Below are 23,406 nucleotides of genomic sequence, written 5' to 3' on the forward strand. Positions count from 1 at the left end.
ATAAAGTTTTTCTTCTTCTCTTTTTTAGTAATTGTATATATATATATATATATAAATATATAATATAAATATATATATAAATATATATAAATATATATATATATATATATAATATAAATATATATATAAATATATATATATATATATATATATATATGTCGTGCCGAATAGGCAGAACTTGCGATCTTGGCTTATATAGCAACGCTCATCTTGCCATATAGGACAAGTGAAAATTTGTGTATGCAATAATTTCGCCAAAATCATTCTGAACCTAAAGAAAAAAATATATTTCACTGTGTTTGTTTAGTATTAAATTATTGTAAACAGATCTAAAATATATTTACTTGCGTTAGGCTAAAATAAATTGTTCTTGTTATAATAAGCTTAGGTAAGTTTTCTAAGATTCTTTTGGAGCAAAATTAAAAATTTTTACATTAACATTAATGAAAAAAATATATCTTTAAACGTATAAGAGAAAACTTTAGAAAGGACTTAATTTTAAATGAGTTCTTGCTAATTGACCAGTTTTACATATTCGGCACGACACACACACACACACACATATATATATATATATATATATATATATATATACTATATATATATATATATATATATATATATATATATATAAACATATATATAATATATATATATATATATATATATATATATATATATACAGTATATATATATATATGTATATATATATATTATTTTTTTTTTTTATTATCACACTGGCCGATTCCCACCAAGGCAGGGTGGCCCGAAAAAGAAAAACTTTCACCATCATTCACTCCATCACTGTCTTGCCAGAAGGGTGCTTTACACTACAGTTTTTAAACTGCAACATTAACACCCCTCCTTCAGAGTGCAGGCACTGTACTTCCCATCTCCAGGACTCAAGTCCGGCCTGCCGGTTTCCCTGAATCCCTTCATAAATGTTACTTTGCTCACACTCCAACAGCACGTCAAGTATTAAAAACCATTTGTCTCCATTCACTCCTATCAAACACGCTCACGCATGCCTGCTGGAAGTCCAAGCCCCTCGCACACAAAACCTCCTTTACCCCCTCCCTCCAACCCTTTCTAGGCCGACCCCTACCCCGCCTTCCTTCCACTACAGACTTATACACTCTTGAAGTCATTCTGTTTCGCTCCATTCTCTCTACATGTCCGAACCACCTCAACAACCCTTCCTCAGCCCTCTGGACAACAGTTTTGGTAATCCCGCACCTCCTCCTAACTTCCAAACTACGAATTCTCTGCATTATATTCACACCACACATTGCCCTCAGACATGACATCTCCACTGCCTCCAGCCTTCTCCTCGCTGCAACATTCATCACCCACGCTTCACACCCATATAAGAGCGTTGGTAAAACTATACTCTCATACATTCCCCTCTTTGCCTCCAAGGACAAAGTTCTTTGTCTCCACAGACTCCTAAGTGCACCACTCACTCTTTTTCCCTCATCAATTCTATGATTCACCTCATCTTTCATAGACCCATCCGCTGACACGTCCACTCCCAAATATCTGAATACGTTCACCTCCTCCATACTCTCTCCCTCCAATCTGATATTCAATCTTTCATCACCTAATCTTTTTGTTATCCTCATAACCTTACTCTTTCCTGTATTCACCTTTAATTTTCTTCTTTTGCACACCCTACCAAATTCATCCACCAATCTCTGCAGCTTCTCTTCAGAATCTCCCAAGAGCACAGTGTCATCAGCAAAGAGCAGCTGTGACAACTCCCACTTTGTGTGTGATTCTTTATCTTTTAACTCCATGCCTCTTGCCAAGACCCTCGCATTTACTTCTCTTACAACCCCATCTATAAATATATTAAACAACCACGGTGACATCACACATCCTTGTCTAAGGCCTACTTTTACTGGGAAAAAATTTCCCTCTTTCCTACATACTCTAACTTGAGCCTCACTATCCTCGTAAAAACTCTTCACTGCTTTCAGTAACCTACCTCCTACACTTGCAACATCTGCCACATTGCCCCCCTATCCACCCTGTCATACGCCTTTTCCAAATCCATAAATGCCACAAAGACCTCTTTAGCCTTATCTAAATACTGTTCACTTATATGTTTCACTGTAAACACCTGGTCCACACACCCCCTATAAATATATGTATATATATATATATGTATATATATATATATATATATATATATATATATATATATATATATATACATATATATATATATATATATATATATATATATATATATATATATATATATATATATATATATATATATATATATATATATATATACATGTATATATATATATATATATATATATATATATATATATATATATATATATATATATATATATATATATATATACATGTATATATATATATATATATATATATATATATATATATATATATATATATATATATATATATATATATATATATATATATATATATATATATATATATATATATATATATATATATATATATAATATTTATTTATTTATTTTAACAAGTTGGCCATCTCCCACCGAGGCAGGGTAACCCAAAAAGAAAGAAAATCCCCAAAAAGAAAATACTTTCATCATCATTCAACACTTTCACCTCACTCATACATAATCACCATTTTTGCAGAGGTGCTCAGAATACAACAGTTTAGAAGCATATACGTATAAAGATACACAACATATCCCTCCAAACTGCCAATATCCCAAACCCCTCCTTAAAGGAGGGATTTGGGATATTGGCAGTTTGGAGGGACTTCTAAACTGTCATATCTGAGTGCCTTTGCAAAGACAATGATTATGTATGAGTGAGGTGAAAGTGTTGAATGATGAAAATATTTTTCTTTTTGGGGATTTTCTTTCTTTTTGGGTCACCCTGCGTCAGTGGAAGACGATCAACATGTTGAAATATAAAAATATAAATATAAAGGTAGGGAAGTTTTTATTGCATTTATGGATTTAGAAAAAGCTTATGGGAGATTCTAAAGAAAAATTGCAAAGGTTAGTGGACGAGTTTGGGAGTGTGTGTAAAGGTAGAAAGTTGAAAGTGAACATAGAAAAAGAGTAAGGCGATGATGAGGAGTATGGAAGAAGTGAATGTTTTCAGATATTTGGGAGCTGATGTGTCGGCGGATGGATTTATGAAGGATGAGGTTAATCATAGAACTGATGAGGGAAAAAAGGCGAGTGGTGCATTATCTATAGAGGCAAAGAAGGGAATACACTGTATATGAAAGTATAGTAGTACCAACACTCTTATATGGGTGTGAAGCTTGGGTTGTAAATGCTGCAGCAAGGAGGCGGTTGGAGGCAGTGGAGATGTCCTGTCTAAGGGCAATGTGTGGTGTAAATATTATGCAGAAAATTTGGAGTGTGGAGTTAATAAAAGTATTAGAGGGCTGAAGAGGGGTTGTTGAGGTGGTTTGGTCATTTAGAGAGAATGGATCAAAGTAGAATGACATGGAAAGCATATAAATCTGTAGGGGAAGGAAGGCGGGGTAGGGGCCATCCTCGAAAAGGTTGGAGGGAGGGGGTAAAGGAGGTTTTGTGGGTGAGGAGCTTGGACTTCCAGCAACCGTGCGTGAGCGCGTTAGATAGGAGTGAATGGAGACGAATGGTATTTGGGACCTGGCGAGCTGTTCGTGTGTGAGCAGGGTAATATTTAGTGAAGGGATTCAGGGAAACTGGTTATTTTTATATAGCCAGACTTGAGTCTTGGAAATGGGAAAGCACAATGCCTGCACTTTGAAGGATGGGTTTGGGATATTAGCAGTTTGGAGGGATATGTTGTGTATCTTTATACGTATATACTTCTAAACTGTTGTATTCTGAGCACCTCTGCAAAAACAGTGATTATGTGTGAGTGAGGTGAAAGTGTTGAATGATGATGAAAGTATTTTCTTTTTGGGGATTTTTTCTTTCTTTTTGGGTCACCCTGCCTCGGTGGGAGACGGCCGACTTGTTGAAAAAAAAAATACGTATATGTATACATATACATGTATATATATATATATATATATATATATATATATATATATATATATATATAATATAATATAATATACATACACACAGCCTCTCCTCACTTAGTGACATTCTCCTTTACCAACTCCTCAGAATTACAATGGGCTCTCTGCCCATTATTTATATCTAAATAATGTATATTAGAGCTGATTTCCCCTATTCTGTTTATTTCAATATAAAGTAGGTAGGGGTAGGTAGATAGGTAGGCGGGGTAGGGGTCGGCCTAGGAAAGGTTGGAGGGAGGGGATGAAGGAGGTTTTGTGTGCGAGGGGCTTGGACTTCCAGGAGGCGTGCGTGAGCGTGTTTGATAGGAGTGAATGGAGACGAATGGTTTTTAATACTTGACGTGCTGTTGGAGTGTGAGCAAAGTAACATTTATGAAGGGGTTCAGGGAAACCGGCAGGCCGGACTTGAGTCCTGGAGATGGGAAGTACAGTGCCTGCACTCTGAAGGAGGGGTGTTAATGTTGCAGTTTAAAAACTGTAGTGTAAAGCACCCTTCTGGCAAGACAGTGATGGAGTGAATGATGGTGAAAGTTTTTCTTTTTCGGGCCACCCTGCCTTGGTGGGAATCAGCCAGTGTGATAATAAATAAAAATAAATACTGTATAAACATTTAAAAATATACCAGAAATGTTATAAATGGTGCAAAGGTGACACTAAAACAATATCATAGATAGTTGACACAAACTCACTACCATTATAGTATGCTCCTCACTTAGTGAAGAATTCGTTTAACAACGTGGTCTCAGGAACGGAACTCCATAGTTAAATGAGGAAAGGCTGTATACTGTACATATAAAGAAATTTAAAAAAAAAAAATTGGCATGGGTGCAGATAATATGCTATAAAGAAGCAATAAATATATTAAGAAGTGGTTGGCATGTTTAGTGGATGTACTCATTTTCACATTAAAATACCATCATAAGCATTTATGAATACCATGTTGATTTAAAAATATAGGGAGGGAAATGTTAGGAAATTCAAATTAAATTTATAAATAGTAAAACAAAACCTTGATTTTACATTTTTGTAATGGAATTACAAAGTGGCTAACCAGATCAAACCATATAAATATTCTGAACTCGCAACAATGATAATAACATGGAGAAAACTCATTTCTGTAGCATACATACGGCATGTATGTACAGTAGTCCCCCCATATCTGTGGGGATATGTTCCAAGACCTACTGTGGATACCGAAACCTCATATAGTAATGAACCCTATATATAAGTAGTTTTTTGTTTACATGCATACCAATGATAAAGTTTAATAGATAAGTTATGCACAATAAGTTGAGAATTAGCAATTTTTCACATATGGGAAGCATTTTGTGGCTTCTCTTAGGCTTTCAAGAACTTCTACCATAACTGCTTTTGTGCTCTGGGGCCATTATTAAGCAAAACTAAGGGTTATTTTTGGGCCGTGGATAAGTGAAACAGCAGAAACTGAATCCATTGCTACAGGGGTTCTACTGTATATACACACATACAAACAATCCATATCTACCATGAAAACTTTTTAACAGATGCTCAACACTTATTAACTGTATATTTTATTAATAAAAAAATAAACTTTTATCATATAACACTAACAATTAAAAATATCAGTTTTTCTATCTTTTAAAGTAAGACAAATAACTACCTCTATGTAAACAACTCTTCAAAAAATTTAAAAGTTAAAATTTTACTTGCTGTTTATTTTGGATGATGATACTTAGTACAGTACTACAGTAAACCCTTTAACAAACTTCAATTTAACAGACTGGAAATACGGGACCAAATCTGCTGGTTCAAATGATTCAAAAACAACGAAGTCTGTTAATTACAGAATTGTCACAGCACAACACTCTCATTTTTATCCCCTACAATTGCCATGGTTAACCATCCCCTTCTCCCCTCCGTTAGTTCATTAAATCGAGGGTTTACTGTCCTTATCATTTTAGTACAGTATCTATTTTTATTAGCTAAAAAGCCTTACAGTTCTGAGGCCCAGTTTTCTGTCTTTTATTTGAGTCCTTATTTAAATGTATTGCATCATTCTCATTCTATTAATAAATTTTATCAATGCCTCATACTGAGCGCTGAGAGTTCAAGCTCACATTTTCCCCACAACATTTATATATACTGTGCCGAGCCCTACATAAAAAAAAAAATTCCCCTTTAAAATAATTTAATTAGCTCAAGTAATTAAATATATTATACAGTGGACCCTCGACCAACGATGGTATCGTCTAACGTTAAATTCGACTAGCGATACATTTTAACGCAAAAATTTTGCCTCGACTAGCGCTAAAATACTCGACCAACATGATTCGTTCCGTTCAAGACGCGTCCACTTGTGGCCAGTGTTTACAAGCCAGCCAGCCACCGCGGTCCCATCCAAACATACAATCGGAACATTTCATATTATCACAGCGTTTTTAGTGATTGCACCTGCAAAATAAGTCACCATGGGCCCCAAGAAAGCTTCTAGTGCCAACCCTACAGCAAAAAGGGTGAGAATTACTATGGATATGAAGAAAGAGATCATTGCTAAGTATGAAAGTGGAGTGCGTGTCTCCGAGCTGGCCAGGTTGTACACAAAACCCCAATCAACCATTGCTACTATTGTGGCCAAGAAAACGACAATCAAGGAAGCTGTTCTTGCCAAAGGTGCAACTTTGTTTTCGAAACTGAGATCGCAAGTGATAGAAGATGTTGAGAGACTGTTATTGGTGTGGATAAACGAAAAACAAATAGCAGGAGATAGCATCTCTCAAGCGATCATATGTGAAAAGGCTAGGAAGTTGCATGACGATTTAATTAGGAAAATGCCTGCAACTAGTGGTGATGTGAGTGAATTTAAGGCCAGCAAAGGTTGGTTTGAGAGATTTAAGAATTGTAGTGGCATACATAGTGTGTTAAGGCATGGTGAGGCTGCCAGTTCGGACCAAAAAGCAGCTGAAAAATATGTGCAGGAATTCAAGGAGTACAGAGACAGTGAAGAATTGAAAACTGAACAAGTGTTTAATTGTGACACTGACAATGTTGTTTAACACTTTAGGAATGTCATAAAGGAACGGGAGGTACAGGTCTCTATGGACCGATATGTTGTGCGACAGAGGTCCAGTGACTCTCAAGCTGGTCCTAGTGGTATTAAAAGAAGAAGGGAAGTAACCCCGGAAAAGGCCTTGACACCTCAAGTTCTAATGGAAGGGGATTCCCTTTCTAAACACTAACACCATCCACACTCTCCCCTCCTCCCATCCCATCAATCATCACCAGATCTTCAATAAAGGTAAGTGTCATGTAATTGTACATGTCTTCTTCAGTTTGTATGTATTAAAATTAATATTTCATGTGGGAAATTTTTTTTTTTCAATACTTTTGGGTGTCTTGCACGGATTAATTTGATTTCCATTATTTCTTATGGGGAAAATTAACTCGACTAACGATAATTTCGATTAACGATGAGCTCTTAGGAACAGATTAATATCGTTGGTCGAGGGTCCACTGTACAAGTGATCTGTGTACCTGAAAATAAATTATTTTCTTTTGTATTTAACCCTTTCAGGGTCGGCAGGGCCTCTCCTAAATTTGTTCTCAGGGTCAGAAATTTTTCGGAAAATAAAAATAATTACTTTTTCTTATGAAATGATAGAGAATCTTTTCCCGATCATGACACCAAAAGTATGAAAGTTGATGGAAAACTTACGAAGTTATGCTCTCGCGAAGTTAGCGGTCACGACGATGTTTACGTATCGGCGATTTTGCTCACACTGAAACCTATTTTCGGCCAATTCTGATGTACCAGTCGACAAAACTCATACCTATTTTGCTAGAACTCCATTTTTTCTATTGATTGAGTAGAAGAAACCACCCATTTACCGATTTCCACTATCCAATAACATAGTCAGAAATTGGGAATTTTGCCAATTTCACACACATTTCAAAAGATGCCAATTTCCAAATAGGGTCCAGAATAAACAAGACAGACATTTCTGGCACTAAAATAACATTTCCTCTGTTCATTACTCATGTCCCCAGGCTTCTGTTTCATTTCTTTTGCTTTCCACTTTGAATTTTTTTTCTCACAAAAAATAGAAGATTTATGTTATGCAGACTACTGCATTCGTGTAGAAATGGCGTAGAAATGGTATAAATAATATCAGGGCACTTGTGAAAGAATATTACACTCACCAGTTGACTTGTATTGGACGCGTGGCATGATTTGTTTACCTTTGAACTTTGGCAAAAATCGAACATTTCCGCTACTTTGAGCTCAATTTCAAGGTACTTTTCATTGTGAAAAAAATCAAAATCATCTCAATTTCCATAATATGTCTTCCATTCTATAAAATGAGACCAGGAAAACTAGAATACCACCATAAATAGCATACAAAAATACACTGCAAAGTCGCTGTTTTAAACCAAAAACATGGAGTTTTTTTTTCTCATTATGTACTGTGTGCTGCAGGATTTTCTTTATACCAAGCACACTGACCACATAGATCAATTCTTTCATATGTAGGCCTACCAGCTTTCTCTCGCTAGATTTGAAGGTGCTAGAATTTATGCGTACTAGTACTGCACCAACCCTGGCGTGCAAGCCGTACTAGTACGGTACCAACCCTGAAAGGGTTAAGAAAAGTGCAGGAGATAGTGCCATTTGGTGCATGAGAGCTTACTGCTGCACACATTTTTTCTCCAGGACATGTAGCCTTCTGTTTAGCTACACATCACAGCAAGTGCTCAAATTAGATAAAACTGTGTTTTTCTTTTACAATGATTTACTGTATCCAAAAATTGGAGTGAGAGTAACAGCTAGTCATGAGCTAGTGGCATTTGGCACTCTGGATCTTGTTGCCACATTCTCACAGTCCTCCAGGCATTAGGTGTGGCTGAAATAAGTTTTGTCTTTCTTATTGCAAGAAAAATATAGGCAGGTAGCAGATAGCAGTGTTTGACATATCGGAGCCTGCTGCCTTATATACTCTTTCTTACCCAGCCATTTTATTTTGCTTGATATAAGTGAAGTAACTAGTGGTTCCTGCTGTTGCATGAACAGGCATTTGCCACCACTGTTGCAGACATCTTCCCACCAAGCAAAAATATATAGTATTCTGTTTTGCTGGAAATAACAATATACACCACTCTTATCACACTGACTGTAATAAATGCTGGAGTGGCACAGGCAACTTTCAAATGCTGTTAACAAAGAAGCTGGTAGAAACACAAGGTTTAGGGACAAAGAAAAAACTGCGAACAAAATGCCATTGTTTGCAAGAAGATACACCATATTACTTTTATCTTGGCAAATGAATAATGCAGTTCTGACAATAACTTTGTTATGACTTACTGAAATATGTTTTAATTTTGTTGTAAATGGTTTTGCAAACCGACAAGTTGAAGAATTGAGGCACTTATGCAACATATGGGAATCTTTATTGAAGAAACGTTTTGCTACACAGTGGCTTCATCAGTCCAATACAAAGCAGGAAGGTATAAGGAGAGGAGGAGTTTGAGGCAATCAGTCCCTCAGCCTGGAACTGATGTGTTCAGTCCATCACTCTTGTAGGAAGTACAGCATAGGGCCAGAGAAGTGGCTTATATACTGCAGTCAGGCGAGTCGAAGCACGAGGAGGTGGGATCACAGTGGGACCATCCACTAGTGTAAGTAGGCCTTCGTTCAAAGGTTGGACAAGTGTTGAAGAATTCTTTGTATCAAGATCATGGGATCTTGATACAAAGTGCTGTACTTCCTACAAGAGTGATGGACTGAACACATCAGTTCCAGGCTGAGGGACTGATTACCTCGAACTCCTCCTCTCCTTATACCTTCCTGTTTTAATTTTATTTGAGAGAGTATTTTATTTATAATTCTTTATGAGATAAACTTATCTAATTTAATAATTATTTTTTCATAAAGCCATCATAATAATTATTTCTATTATTCTGGTCTAATTTCTACTAATAAAAGCCGTCACCATATAAGCAAAATATTAATGCATTTGGTTAAATAGCATAACATTCTGTGAACCAGCTTTATAAAAAAAAAGTTGAATTTAAGTGGGGATACTGTACATGATTTTTACTATTTCATATCTGTTGAGGTATCATCAAGGTAACATTTACAAAGGGATTCAAGGAAAAAGGTTAGGAGAACTTGAGTCTAGCTAAGTGGATCATCAGGATGCTGATGTCTGCACACTTCTGCTGGGAAATAGCCGGTGTGATAGGAAAAAAAAATACGAGCTTACTATATGTGTATAAAATGAACATATGGTTTTTCTTGCTTTTTAACAAATGCATTAATAATTATTAATGAATTAAAAAAAAAGTTATACATAACTGGCAGTGAAGTTGTATAGCTTTCTACACAAAAAATTTCTCTATAATGCCGTTATGCAATAATCGGTGAGCTGGACTTGAGTCCTGGAGGTGAGAAGGGCGAGAAGTACAGTGCCTGCACTCTACAGAAGGGGTTTGGGATATTTCCTATTTAGAATGACATCTAAACTGTTGTATCTGCATGCCTCTGACAAGACAGTGATAGTGTGGGTGGTGAAACTTTCTTTTACAGGTCACCCTGCCTCAATAGGAGATAGCCAGCATGTTACATATATATAAAAAAAAAAAAAGTCATAGTACAAAATGTTTATGTGATGTCTTAATGTAGCAGTAAGTTGTGAAGTGAGCCTAAAACAAAACATATCATATTCATTAGAGAAATTTTGTTCTTTTTATCACACACATAGGAATGATATCCAATTAACAGCATGGTATAAAACAAGTATGTTGCAAGTGATTGCTATGCTAATATGTACATATGAGGAGTTTCTGGTTCCAGATATACACATGGAAGAAGGATTGAAAAAGTGTTCGCAAGTACAGTGGAACCCAGGATTTTGTACTTAATACATTCTAGAAGGTCATTCTAAATCCGATAAGTGCGAAAACCGAAGTAATATATCCCATAAGAAATAATGTAAATATGATTAATCCGTTCCAGACACCCATAGACATTCACAAAAAATTCATTTTTTAAAGAATAACTATAGTTTAACATACAGAAAACAATGATAAATAAATATAAACATTACATACCTTTATTGAAGAGTCTTGTTGGCATATTAACCCCTTCAGGGTCCAAGGCCCAAATCTGAAGTGGTGCCCCAGTGTCCAAGAATTTAAAAAAAAAAAAATTGTTATTTTTTCTTATGAAATGGTAGAGAATATTTTTGTGAAGGTAATAAAACAAAAAGTACGAAATTTGCTGGAAAATTGATAAAATTATGCTCTCGCGAATTTTGATGTGTCAGCGATATTTACGAATCGGCGATTTTGCCGACTTTGACTCCCATTTTAGGCCAATTACATTATTCCAGTCAACCAAGTTCTTAGCTATTTCACTAGTATTACTTCTATTCTATCGATTGAGCACAAGAAATCGCCAAGTCAACTGTCTCAACTACAAATTAAAGTGATTGGAAATTGTTAATTTGGCCAATTTAACACAAAGTTCAAAATATTCCAATTTCAAAATAGGGTCCAGAATAAACAATGTAGGTATTCATGGAACTAAACTAACATTTCCTCTGTTCATTAGTTACGTTTTGAGGCTTTACAAATAAATTCCATTTTTATTTTTTATTCACATAATGAATTTTTATTCATACCAAAAAATAGAAGATTTACTGTTATGCAATACTGTAATAATTGTATAAATATCATCACCATATTTGTGAATGCATATTAGACCCACCAGCTGGCGTGTATTAGACGTGTGAGGTCGTTTGTTTACTCTTGAATATCGGCAAAAATTTAACATTTCTGCTACTTTGAACTCAGTTTCAAGCCATTTCCAGTGCTAAAACCAATCAAAATCATCTCTATTTCTGTAATATGTCTTCCATTCTATCAAATGAGACCAAGAAATCGCAAATAGAACTATAAAAAACATACGAAAAAACACTGCAAAGTCGCTGTTTTAATCGAAAAATCATGATTTCATTTTTTTCTCTCATTATACACAGTGTGCTGCAGGATCTGTTTTATGTGGTGCACACATACCACATAGATGTATTCTCTCATATCTAGGCCCAAATGTACCACTCACAGTTTATCAGAGTGAGCTGAGCTCATGACGTAGATCTACGGTTTGGACCCTGAACGTAAAGCCGTAGATCTACGGGACGGACCCTCAAAGGGTTAATAACATAAGAACATAAGAAAGGAGGAACACTGCAGCAGGCCTATTGGCCCATACTAGGCAGGTCCTTTACAATCCATCCTGCTAACAAAAACATTTGCCCAACCCAATTTTCAATGCTACCCAAGAAATAAGGTCTGATAACTCTATCCACTAATATATGCAAGTCCCGCTCAAATCCAACCCCTTGCTCATGTATTTATCCAACCTAAATTTGAAACTACTCAAGGTTTTAGCTTCAATAACCCAACTAGGTAGACTGTTCCACTCATCAACTACCCTATTTCCAAACCAATACTTTCCTATATCCTTTCTAAATCTAAACTTGTTCAAGTTCTCTCTTGGAGAGATATCCTCAAGACCTTATTTATATACCCTTTGTTAATACCCATATACAGTATTCCCTTTGTTAATACTCAGAAGGTGAGGAGAGGAGAGGGAATTGAGGTTATTGTTTGGAAGGGGAATCCCCCTCCATAAGGACCTTAGGTAAAGCCCTCACTGGAGTTACTTCCCTTCTTTGTCTTTTACTGGCACTAGGACCAGCTTGAGTCACTGCACCCCTGTCGCACAAAAAAACTGTCCGGGGAGCTCTATTTCTTGCATCTCTTTTTAAGATTTGCCTGAAGTGGGACAAGGTTTTGTCACTGAACATGTTGCAAATATGGCTTGTTTCAGCTTGGACAGGGTGGCATTTTTCAACAAAAGTTTGCAACTCATTCCACTTTGCACACAGTCCTTAATCACTGAAGGAGGCACCTTCTCCCCTCTCTCTTCCTCCTCCTCTGAAGCAATTTCCTCAGCTGCAGTCTGTTGCTGTTCCAGTTGAAGGTCTTGCAGCTCTTCAGTGGTTACCTCTTCCCTGTGGTCCTCCACCAACTCTTCCACATCCTGGCCCTTCACATCCAACCCCATGGACTCTGTTTCGTTAGCATATTCACCCCTTTCGCAACTTTAGCTTCCTTGATTTCTACTTTCTTTGCCAGGATGGAAAAGATTGTTGGTTTCGACTTCCCATACATCCTGGAAAGCTCGGCTAAACGTATGCCACTTTTGTATTTTTCTACAATCTCTTTCTTTAATTCTATCATGTTTCCCAATTTTTTTACCAAAAGGCTGGCACTAGGAACTTTCTTTGGGCCCATGGTGGCTTATTTCACAGTCACAATTAATAAACAGGCACAAAAATTGTGAAATGTTTCGGATGAATGCTCACTTAACCAGTGACAGAGCCAGACTGAAGCAGCATCCTGGCAGGTGGACGCGTCTGATACGTGCGCTTCCCAGAACAAGGCTCGAAATTCGAAGCAAAATTTTGCATGAAAAAAAGTGCCTGAAATTCAAAAAGTCTGATATCCGGGGTTCCACTGTACATAAAAGTCCTCCTGCCCACAAATTCCTCATTTTTTCCTGCAGTTTTTATTTTTTTATCTATATCTTGAACACCTGTTACATGCATGTACTGTATTACATACAAATAGAAATCTTACAGCAAAATATAATACAGCATGTGATCACTTTGTTGACATTTATAAGCAAGATGGAAGAGTAGGTTGCATATGTCAACCCTCCTGCCCACATAATGTACTATAGTATATGTACTGCAATTTCCTACCAACTGTCCCTAGTTCTGGTTACACTTCATATAGCAGAAACTGTTAGCTAAAATGAACCCATAAAAAATTATTTATACATTAGACTAAGAGAAATAAAATTAGATTTCCCTTCAGTTTTTTCCATGCCAAAACCCATGCAAGAGCGTCAAAACTTAACATTTTGAATACTGCTAACTTGTACGTTTACACTCATGATGGTCCTCAAGATAGAAAAGCTAAATAATAATAATTATTGGAAATGCATTATTCACCTACCAAAATAATTGATGAAACATATATTCCTCTACCACAGGAAAACACATTTTGGATGCCAGAGAATACAGTACAGGTGTCCCAAGTTTTATGCAACAGCTGTACTAAGCTTGATTAGGTTATCCATAAGCACTTAATTTCACATAATAAAAATATTCAATGCACTTTTTGAAATGCAGCGATTGCATACAATGTATAGTGCATTAAGAAATTACCAACAGAAATAGGACGTTGGATAATGATCATAAATAACCTGGACCTAGAAGAAGAAACTCATGACAATGTTTCAGTCTGTCCTGAACTATAAGTTTCTTCTAAATGTAAACTATTTGTGATTTGTTCCGGCCATGATATTGACTTTTTTTCCATAACACACCAGCCATCTCCCACCAAGATAGGGTGACCCGAAAAAGAAGACACAAAAGCTTTTCTTCTTTTTACATTTAGCAGTTTATACAGGAGAAGGGTTTACTAGCCCCTTGCAGCTTAGTCGCCTCTTATGACACACATGGCTTACAGACGAAGGATTCTTCCCCATGGAATGACTTTTTATTCTTCACTGCATAATAGTGAAGTCACAAAGCAAACCCACACATAGCAAGGAAAAAACCTGTATGTGGACTGCATAACTGAATTATCAATCCTGTCTGCACATAACTACTGAGTGAGTTGTACAACCTTAAAAAGAAGCAACGTTTCAAGGACAAAACAGAGGAACATGAGCATGCCAACATAGCCACACTACATTTCTGGAAGTTTTGTGTGTGCAGTGATGCAACATGTCATATGTACAGTAGTACAGTGACATGTTACAATATACATTAGTAGTGATGTCATATTGAACAGTAGTACAGTGGTGTGTCATAATGAACAGTGGTACAGTGACACGTCATAATGTACAGTAACATAGTGATATGTCATAATGTACAGTAACATAGTGATATATCATAATGTACAGTAATACAGTGACCTGTCAATGCACAGTAGTACAATGTGTCATAATGAACAGTAGTACAATGTGTCATAATGAACAATAGTACAATGATGTGTCATAATGAACAGTAGTACAGTGACAAGTCATAATGTACAGTAGTACAATGAAGTGTCATAACGAACACCAGCACAATGCTAAGTCATAATACAACAGCACAGTGATGTGTCTATGTACAGTAGTACAATGATGTAAAATGAACCATAGTACAATGATGTGTCATAATGAACAGTAGCACAGTGATGTCACAATGAACAGTAGGACAATGATGTGTCATTGTATAGTAGCACAATGATGTGTTAATGTACAGTAGTATAGTGACATGTCAATGTGCAGTACACAGTGGTGTCATAATGCAGAGACATGTTGTAATGTACACTAATGTGGTGACATGAAGTAACATTACTGTAAAAGTAATGATTGGCTCTATGATTACACATTATTGAGAGTGTATAACCTGTCATAATATTAACAGTGTGAATATTATGTCCTTGTACACTCCACATGGAAGACATTGTGCAGTGTAACTCCCATTATACAGAATAGGACGGTTTTATGCAATATGAACTATCTTAATACAATAATGAAATCTTCCATTGTATAACCAACTGGGAAGTGTTTTAAATTGGAAGAAGGCTTTCACTTAATTGAAAATTACAAGTAGACGTGACACAAGACTGATCTACAAGCATAATGCAGTCATGAAGGAAACTTTGATTAATTGTGGCAAACAAGTCTGATATATTAGGTTATATAATAGGACTTTAGAATGACACAAACACTAAGTGCTTTATGAAAAAAGGTGGATATAAGGGTTCCATTATCCAACTAATAAAAATTGATGCAGGAATGTGAGAAAATACTGGGAAAAGGGAAAGTCAATTATTATTACACTCATGAGGAAATACTAATTCTGTAGGATGTCATACAGCACTCTAAGAGTGGGAGGTAATCAGATTCAGCCAAGGAATGGAAAGGTAGCACCAATTATTTGGATTAAGAGCCCTTCACTGTAATCAATGCACCCTCTTTGAAGGGAGGAGAGATCAATACTATGTTAGTTATAAATGGAAGTCAATACAATATAAAATTAGAAAAATATTACTGTAACATGATATATATTTTGTCAAATTCATCTTTCAACAAATAATTCTTCATTAAATTTCATTCAGTGTTCTGTTGAGTTTGATGATTTAATGAAGAACATAATACAGAGCCCAGCTTATGAAAAAAAATATCACAGCACCAAGCAAAAAGATCAATGAGTTTGTGGTATTATTAAAGCCTGAAGTATGTGCCTCAGGTTCTGGGGTACCTGTGCATCTCTTCTGACCTGGTATATCCCTGAGATTAGTCCCACACACACTACAAACTGTGCATTCACTTGGGATTTTACACTCACTCAAATCTGTGTAATTTTGTGGACTGTTTGCTCCTACAACAGACACAGACTGAGCGCTAGAACTTGGAGATAAAGATGATGAACACTTTTGATGATGACAATGATAACAAGTATTGTGAACATTCTGATGAACATTAAAAGTTTCCTAGGACTTGGCCTTGTTTAAACTGCTCTTTGTATGCCATTTAGTAAAGCGCTGCAGAGCTCTCTCCCATTCCTTCATTTGCCCTAAAAGTTGGGGTTGAAGATCCATCTGTGGATAGAAGACTCGTTCTACTTGTCGCAGTGGAATCAACTCAGCACGGGACTTCCATATGCCTGTACAGGTAAGAATTTTGAAAAACACAATAAATATAAAAATGCAAAAAGTTGTTTTATTGATTATTAATAATATTCATCCATTTTATGTTTGCTATTTCCTAAATAAGTTTATGCTACACCTTTACCTTTAAATTTTAATACTTGACCTTTTATGCATTTTGAGATAAAGAAACTGCATGTTCATATTTCTTTTTTTACAATGGCTAATAGTTTATAGTAGCATCTACAATATAAATACAATAACCTGGCTGAATAACAAAAAAAGGCACAATACCGTGACTGGAATGATACACAAATAACCCGCACATAGAAGAGAGGAGCTTACGACGACGTTTCGGTCCGACCTGGACCATGTACAAAGTCACACTAACGAGAAGTAGAGCAGGAAGGGGTATATATAGGCGGGAAGAGGTAGTGGTAGTGGTGGTGGTGGTGGTAGTAGTAGTAGTAGTAGTAGTAGTAGTAGTAGTAGTAGTAGTAGTAGTAGTAGTAGTAGTAGTAGTAGTGGTAGTAGTGGTAGTAGTGGTAGTAGTGGTAGTAGTGGTAGTAGTGGTAGTAGTAGTAGTAGTAGTAGTAGTAGTAGTAGTAGTAGTAGTAGTAGTAGTAGTAGTAGTAGTAGTAGTAGTAGTAGTAGTAGTGGTAGTAGTAGTAGTGGTGGTAGTAGTGGTGGTAGTGGTAGTAGTGGTGGTAGTGGTAGTAGTGGTAGTAGTAGTGGTAGTGGTAGTAGTAGTAGTAGTAGTAGTAGTGATAGTGGTGGTAGTAGTGGTGGTAGTGGTAGTGATAGTGGTAGTGATAGTGATAGTGGTAGTGATAGTGGTAGTGACAGTGGTAGTGATAGTGGTACTGATAGTGATAGTGGTAGTGATAGTGGTAGTGATAGTGGTAGTGGTAGTGATAGTGGTAGTGATAGTGGTAGTGATAGTGGTAGTGATAGTGGTGGTAGTGGTGGTAGTGGCGGCGGCAGCGGCGGCGGCAGTGGCGGCGGCAGCGACAGCAGCGGCAGCAGCAGTGGTAGTAGTAGTAGTGGGGAATAAGGAGGACGAGCCAGTCAAATACAAAGAAAGGGGAGCACTGCAAGGGAGCAAGGTGCCCACAGAGGGAGAGCAAGTACACAGAGGTGGGGAAGAAGGGGAAGTGATGAAATAAATAATGAAGGAACAGAAACACGAGACAGAAGAAAGACAACCCAGAAGAGAAAAGGGGAAAGATGTTCCTGGTGTCTACTCCATTTCTTGCTCCTCCTGTCCACTTCAATACTTGGGAGAAACTGGTCGATCTCTTTCTGAGACTTAGGGAGCACAAAAATAGTGTTAGGCTTGCCAACACTAACAATGCTCTGTTTTGTCACATCAGAGATCACAGCCATCCTATTGATTGGTCTTCTGCAAAAACTGTCTTCCCTACTTTCAACTTTAACAGTCGCCGTCTAGTTGAATCCTCTCTAATACACAACTTTCCTTGTATGAATCTTAGTCCCGGCTTCGTCTCTGTAGATGCTTTCCTCTCCCACTACGTTGTAAAATGTTCCAAACTTCAGAACACCCGTGACTTAACCTGATTCCTCCTTTTCTCTTCTCCCTCTTCCTCTTTCCCATTTTCTCCTCTGGGTTGTCTTTCTTCTGTCTCGTGTTTGTTCCTTCATTATTTATATCATCATTTTCCCTTCTTCCCCACCTCTGTGTACTTGCTCTCCCTCTGTGGGCACCTAGCTCCCTTGCAGTGCTCCCCTTTCTTTGTATTTGACTGGCTTGTCATCCTTATTCCCCACTACTACTACTACTACAACCACTGCTACTACTACTACTACTACTACCACTACTACTACTACTACTACCTCTACTACTATCTCTACTACTACCACCACCATTACCTCTCCCTGCCTATATATACCCCTTCCTGCTCTACTTCTCGTTAGTGTGACTTTGTAAATGGTCCAAGTCGGACCGAAACGTCGTCGTAAGGTCCTCTCTTCTATGTGCGGGTTATTTGTGTACCTGGCTGAAAATGATACAACACAAGGCTGACTTCTACAGGTGAATTATTCAGTAAAAAACTCTCTCCCTGATAATTTGGACTACTGAGCAAAGACCATCCCCCTGATAATAAAAAGTACTTAGCAAAGACCATCCCTCTGATAATAAAGAATACTTAGCAAAGACCATCCCTCTGATAATAAAGAATACTTAACAAAGACCATCCCTCTGATAATAAAGAATACTTAACAAAGACCATCCCTCTGATAATAAAGAATACTTAACAAAGACCATCCCTCTGATAATAAAGAATACTTAACAAAGACCATCCCTCTGATAATAAAGAATACTTAACAAAGACCATCCCTCTGATAATAAAGAATACTTAACAAAGACCATCCCTCTGATAATAAAGAATACTTAACAAAGACCATCCCCCCTGATAATATGGTATACTGGGTACTTATTAAAAACTATCTCTCTGAGGATGCTTTCTTAATATTACAGTGTTTCAAGTTAGGATTATCACTGTCTACTTGACTTACTTTTCCCTGCAAACCGACGACATTTTCATGCACATCGTCTAATTTCACAATGTATTCCCTAACAATCATTAGAATACAGTATGTACGTCTTACAAAAACAGACACATATATACATAACAAAAGACCATGTGTCTAACTTATCACTTCATAGGTACAGGTCCGCCATCACAAATCCGGCATCAGTGGAACCTATAGTGTGCTGGATTACTGAGTTTGCTGGATTACAGAGTGGTTAGGTTAGAATACACTTAATAAAGTTAACCAACTTGAGTTACACAAGAAAGTTCATTGAACATTGGCAAAAATCGAACATATCAGCTACTCTGAGCTCAATTTCAAGGTACTTTTTTTGTGAAACCAATCAAAATCATATCTATTTCTGTAATATATCTTCCATTCTATCAAATGAGACCAAAAAACGAGAATACAACCATAAAAACCATACGAAAATATACCGCTACGAGGCAGCTAATATTGCCCCAGTTTCAATAAGACAGCCCAATAAACAACTGTGAGAAAAAAATATTTACCAAAAATCATATATGGCAAGCCCAAGCCAGGTACTAGAAATAAGTAACTTTGTCTGACTTTTTCGGGTTATCCTAGATTCTCTACACATATGCTGCTATGTATGATAATCTATGTAAATAGCTATTTTTGTTTCAGTTTTATGGTGCAGTATGAGTGTATATCAGAGTTAGCCCTGTGTTATTCTCTGTTTTCTCTAATATAAGCCACTAAGACAGGGATAGGAGAACGGTACCTGTATCCCAGATCCTCTTCATACCTCTGTCGAACTGCTCGGTATTATGTCAAATATTATTCATTCTGGAGTATTTAACATTTTTTTTTTTTAACAAGTCAGCCGTCTCCCACCGAGGCAGGGTGACCCAAAAAGAAAAGACTTTCATCATCATTCAACATTCAATCATGTTATTTATATTGTTTATTATGTCATATTAGATCAATTGTGATAGGCAAATAAGCCGTAGCTTTGATATTAGTGTAATAATAGAGCATACTCCCCTGCATCACGAGACTGAGCTCATGGCAACCGACAGTGGCTTCAAAGCCACCTTATCTTTTATGGACAATGTACTGTGTATGTGCTTTACACAATGAGAAGCATTTCTTTTATTCGTTGGAACCACGGCTAGGGGTACAAGTAAGCAGGTTATAACAATAAATGGAGAAAAAGAAATTGGAATGACTTATGCAGCAAGTAGCGCCACCAAACAGGAAATTTGATATTATGATAGCCGAAATTAGTGCTGAATAAATGATGGAACCGGATGTCTGACTGCCGGATTTGTGATGGCAGACCTGTATGTTAATATTAAACCTGGCATTAAGTTGCAAAAAGTACAAGAATGAGTACTTAAATTGATGAATACCCATTACTGAAAATCTCTAAGTCATATTCTGTATTCAATACGTACCATTAAACATCACTCATAATGCATATCATTAACCCCCTAATAATGCCTAAAAATTTTAATGAGTGAACTAGACTTATTCTGAAAAATTCGTAGTTAAACGTAATTCCCACTACAATACAAGCTAAGTTAGGATACTGTAACAAATGTGGAAAGAAAGAGGCTTATGGAGTAAAAAAACAAAATGTACCAATGTACGGTGGTACCACTACTTTTATGTGGGTGCAAGACATAGGCGTTAAATGCAGCAGTGAGGAAGCTGGAGGCAGTGGCCATGTCATGTTTGAGAGTAATATTTTTTTATATTAACACATCAGCCGATTCCCATCAAGGCAGGGTGGCCCAAAACAGAAAAACTTTCATCATCATTCACTCCATCACTGTCTTGCCAGAGCAAAGAGATTAGATGATGATGTGGGAAAATAACTGAAATTATAATTCAGAGGGCTGAGGAGGGGGTTATTAAGGTTTTTTTTAGGCATTTACAGAGGCTGGAGCATATATAAATCTAGGGTGGAAGAAAGGAGGGGTAGGGGAAATCCCAGGAAGGGTTGAAAAGAGGGAATAAATGAGATTTTAAAGTTCTATGGGCCTCAACATCCAACAGGCTTATGTGAGCACACTGGATCAGAGTAGACACACATAATATCTATGGCTCAATGTGCTGTTGAGCAATGGACTGAACACCCTCTTTCCAGGCTGAGAGAGTGATCACCTCAAACACTACTACATATCTTCCAACATCTTCAGTATAATTCTCTGTACTGGACTGATAAAATCACTTATTGGCAAAAAAACCTCCACAATAAAGATACCCAAATGTTGAATGTGTTGTATTCATTTTAATATTGCACTACATAAAGATGGGTATGATACTCAAAAAAAATTATAAATAAAATTTGTAAATTGCAGGCTACAAAAGACCACTAAAAATTTTAATCTCCCTCTATGTAAGACACACTAATGTTAATTTGAAGACAATGTTAAGAGGCATTCTCACGCAAAATTTCCAAAATCAGCACTCTTTTATTATTAAAATTATTCAATTATAACCCATAAAGTACAAAATCAATGAAAACCTTTCGCTAAGCAAGGCGTTCCAACAGTGAAAATTTTAAGCCAATCAGAAGAGGCATTCTCCAGCAATTGTATAGGTATTAATATCTTAACTTCGTTAATAAAATTGGCAAACTAGGACTTGTGCAGCCTAATAACAATGTATCCTTTTCTTTGAACATAACACAACACTGCTAAAAATTTAAAGAATTTAAAGCCTACCAGAAGATACATTCTCCAGTTATTATGCAGAAACCTATGATTCAGTTTTTAACTGTTACAATAATAGCACATTTGTGCATACACAGGCTAAACTTATAGGGAATCCTCTTTTTTATAAGATGTAGCAGTTGGTACAGATTCAGTTCATTCAGATTATGTTTGTTCAAGTTATTTCATGGAAAAACTGCCATTTTATAAATAAAATAGGAAAACTGGAACAATCTAAACCTTCTTCTAAGTAGGATATATCACTTTGCTGAGGCTGATCAGCAAAGACACTCACAAGTTATCACAAAGAAACCACTCAGCATTTATAAAACTAACAAATTTGCACCTACACAATCATATGATAATCTGAACATTTCACTAAGTAAGATTCTACACCAATGCTCAATGTTTGTAGACAATCAGAACATGCATTTGCAAGTTATTACAGAGAAACCATGAAAGGAGAAAGAAGAAAAAAATCTATCTTCTTCTTCTTCTTATGACCAGAGCTTTGGTAAGATGGGTAAGGAAGAAGGATGGGTAAGGATAGAAATATTGGAAAAGGGTGGGAGGGGGGAGAGAGGTAGGATATAAAAGGTAAGTGGCCCAACCACTTTGGTGTAATTTAAAAAGTGTATGTGAAATAATAAGATAAAAAAATCTATCACTACAGGTTTCCCTTATAAGGATATATCTAACAAAATTAGTGTACAGTAGAGAATATTTATTAGAGTAATTATGAGCATAATCATGTTCAAGGGAAACCCTAAACCTAAAAGGGTTATACAGCACCAGAGCACTAGCAACATCCCCGTGGTGAAAAGTAGGGGCACCATTAGTATGCTAAGAAACAACACAATAAGTGTCAGGGGCCAAACACTGTTCAACTGCCTCCCAGCATACATAAGGAGAACTACCAATAGACCCCTGGCTGTCTTCAAGAGGGAGCTGGACAGGCACCTAAAATCAGTACCTGACCAGCCAGGCTGGGGTTCATATGTAGGTTTACATGCAGCCATCAGAAACAGCCTGGTTGATCAGTCCCAGGTCCACTGCATGGCCTGGTCATGGATAGGGTTGTGAGGGTGTTGACTCTCAGAACAGCCTCCAGGTATACTCCAGATAATGGGAGGTAATTCAGCTTCACCAGCACTGAGACACCCCATTTTTTTGAAGGAGTTACAGTGAGTAGCACTATTGTGTTCCTCTGTGTCATGATCAAAACTAAGGTAATGTAGCTGGTAGTTGTGCTGGATACAATGGCACAATATTGACAAACAACACAGGTTCAGAGCAAGTTTTTATTGTGACTTGATAAAAGCTGTACAGAAAAGCAACACTTTCTTTCTTTCAACAAACTGACCGTATCCC

The 23,406-nt window shown here is 36.7% G+C and overlaps 1 protein-coding gene across 3 annotated transcripts in view; it reads right to left on the reverse strand.

Annotated features, from left to right (window-relative positions):
• Positions 1 to 9,285: 9,285 nt before the first annotated feature.
• LOC128690266 (glycerol kinase 5) overlaps positions 9,286 to 23,406 on the reverse strand; it is a 77,504-nt gene continuing 63,383 nt past the window's right edge. For all 3 annotated transcript variants that reach the window (XM_070090576.1, XM_070090574.1, XM_070090575.1), the window contains exon 13: positions 9,286 to 16,812. In XM_070090576.1, the coding sequence (XP_069946677.1) occupies positions 16,640 to 16,812 (173 nt within the window). In that variant the 3' untranslated portion in view covers positions 9,286 to 16,639. The remainder of the gene's footprint in view (positions 16,813 to 23,406) is intronic.

Source organism: Cherax quadricarinatus, chromosome 32 (assembly GCF_038502225.1).
Source record: "Cherax quadricarinatus isolate ZL_2023a chromosome 32, ASM3850222v1, whole genome shotgun sequence".
Lineage (NCBI taxonomy): Eukaryota > Metazoa > Arthropoda > Malacostraca > Decapoda > Parastacidae > Cherax > Cherax quadricarinatus.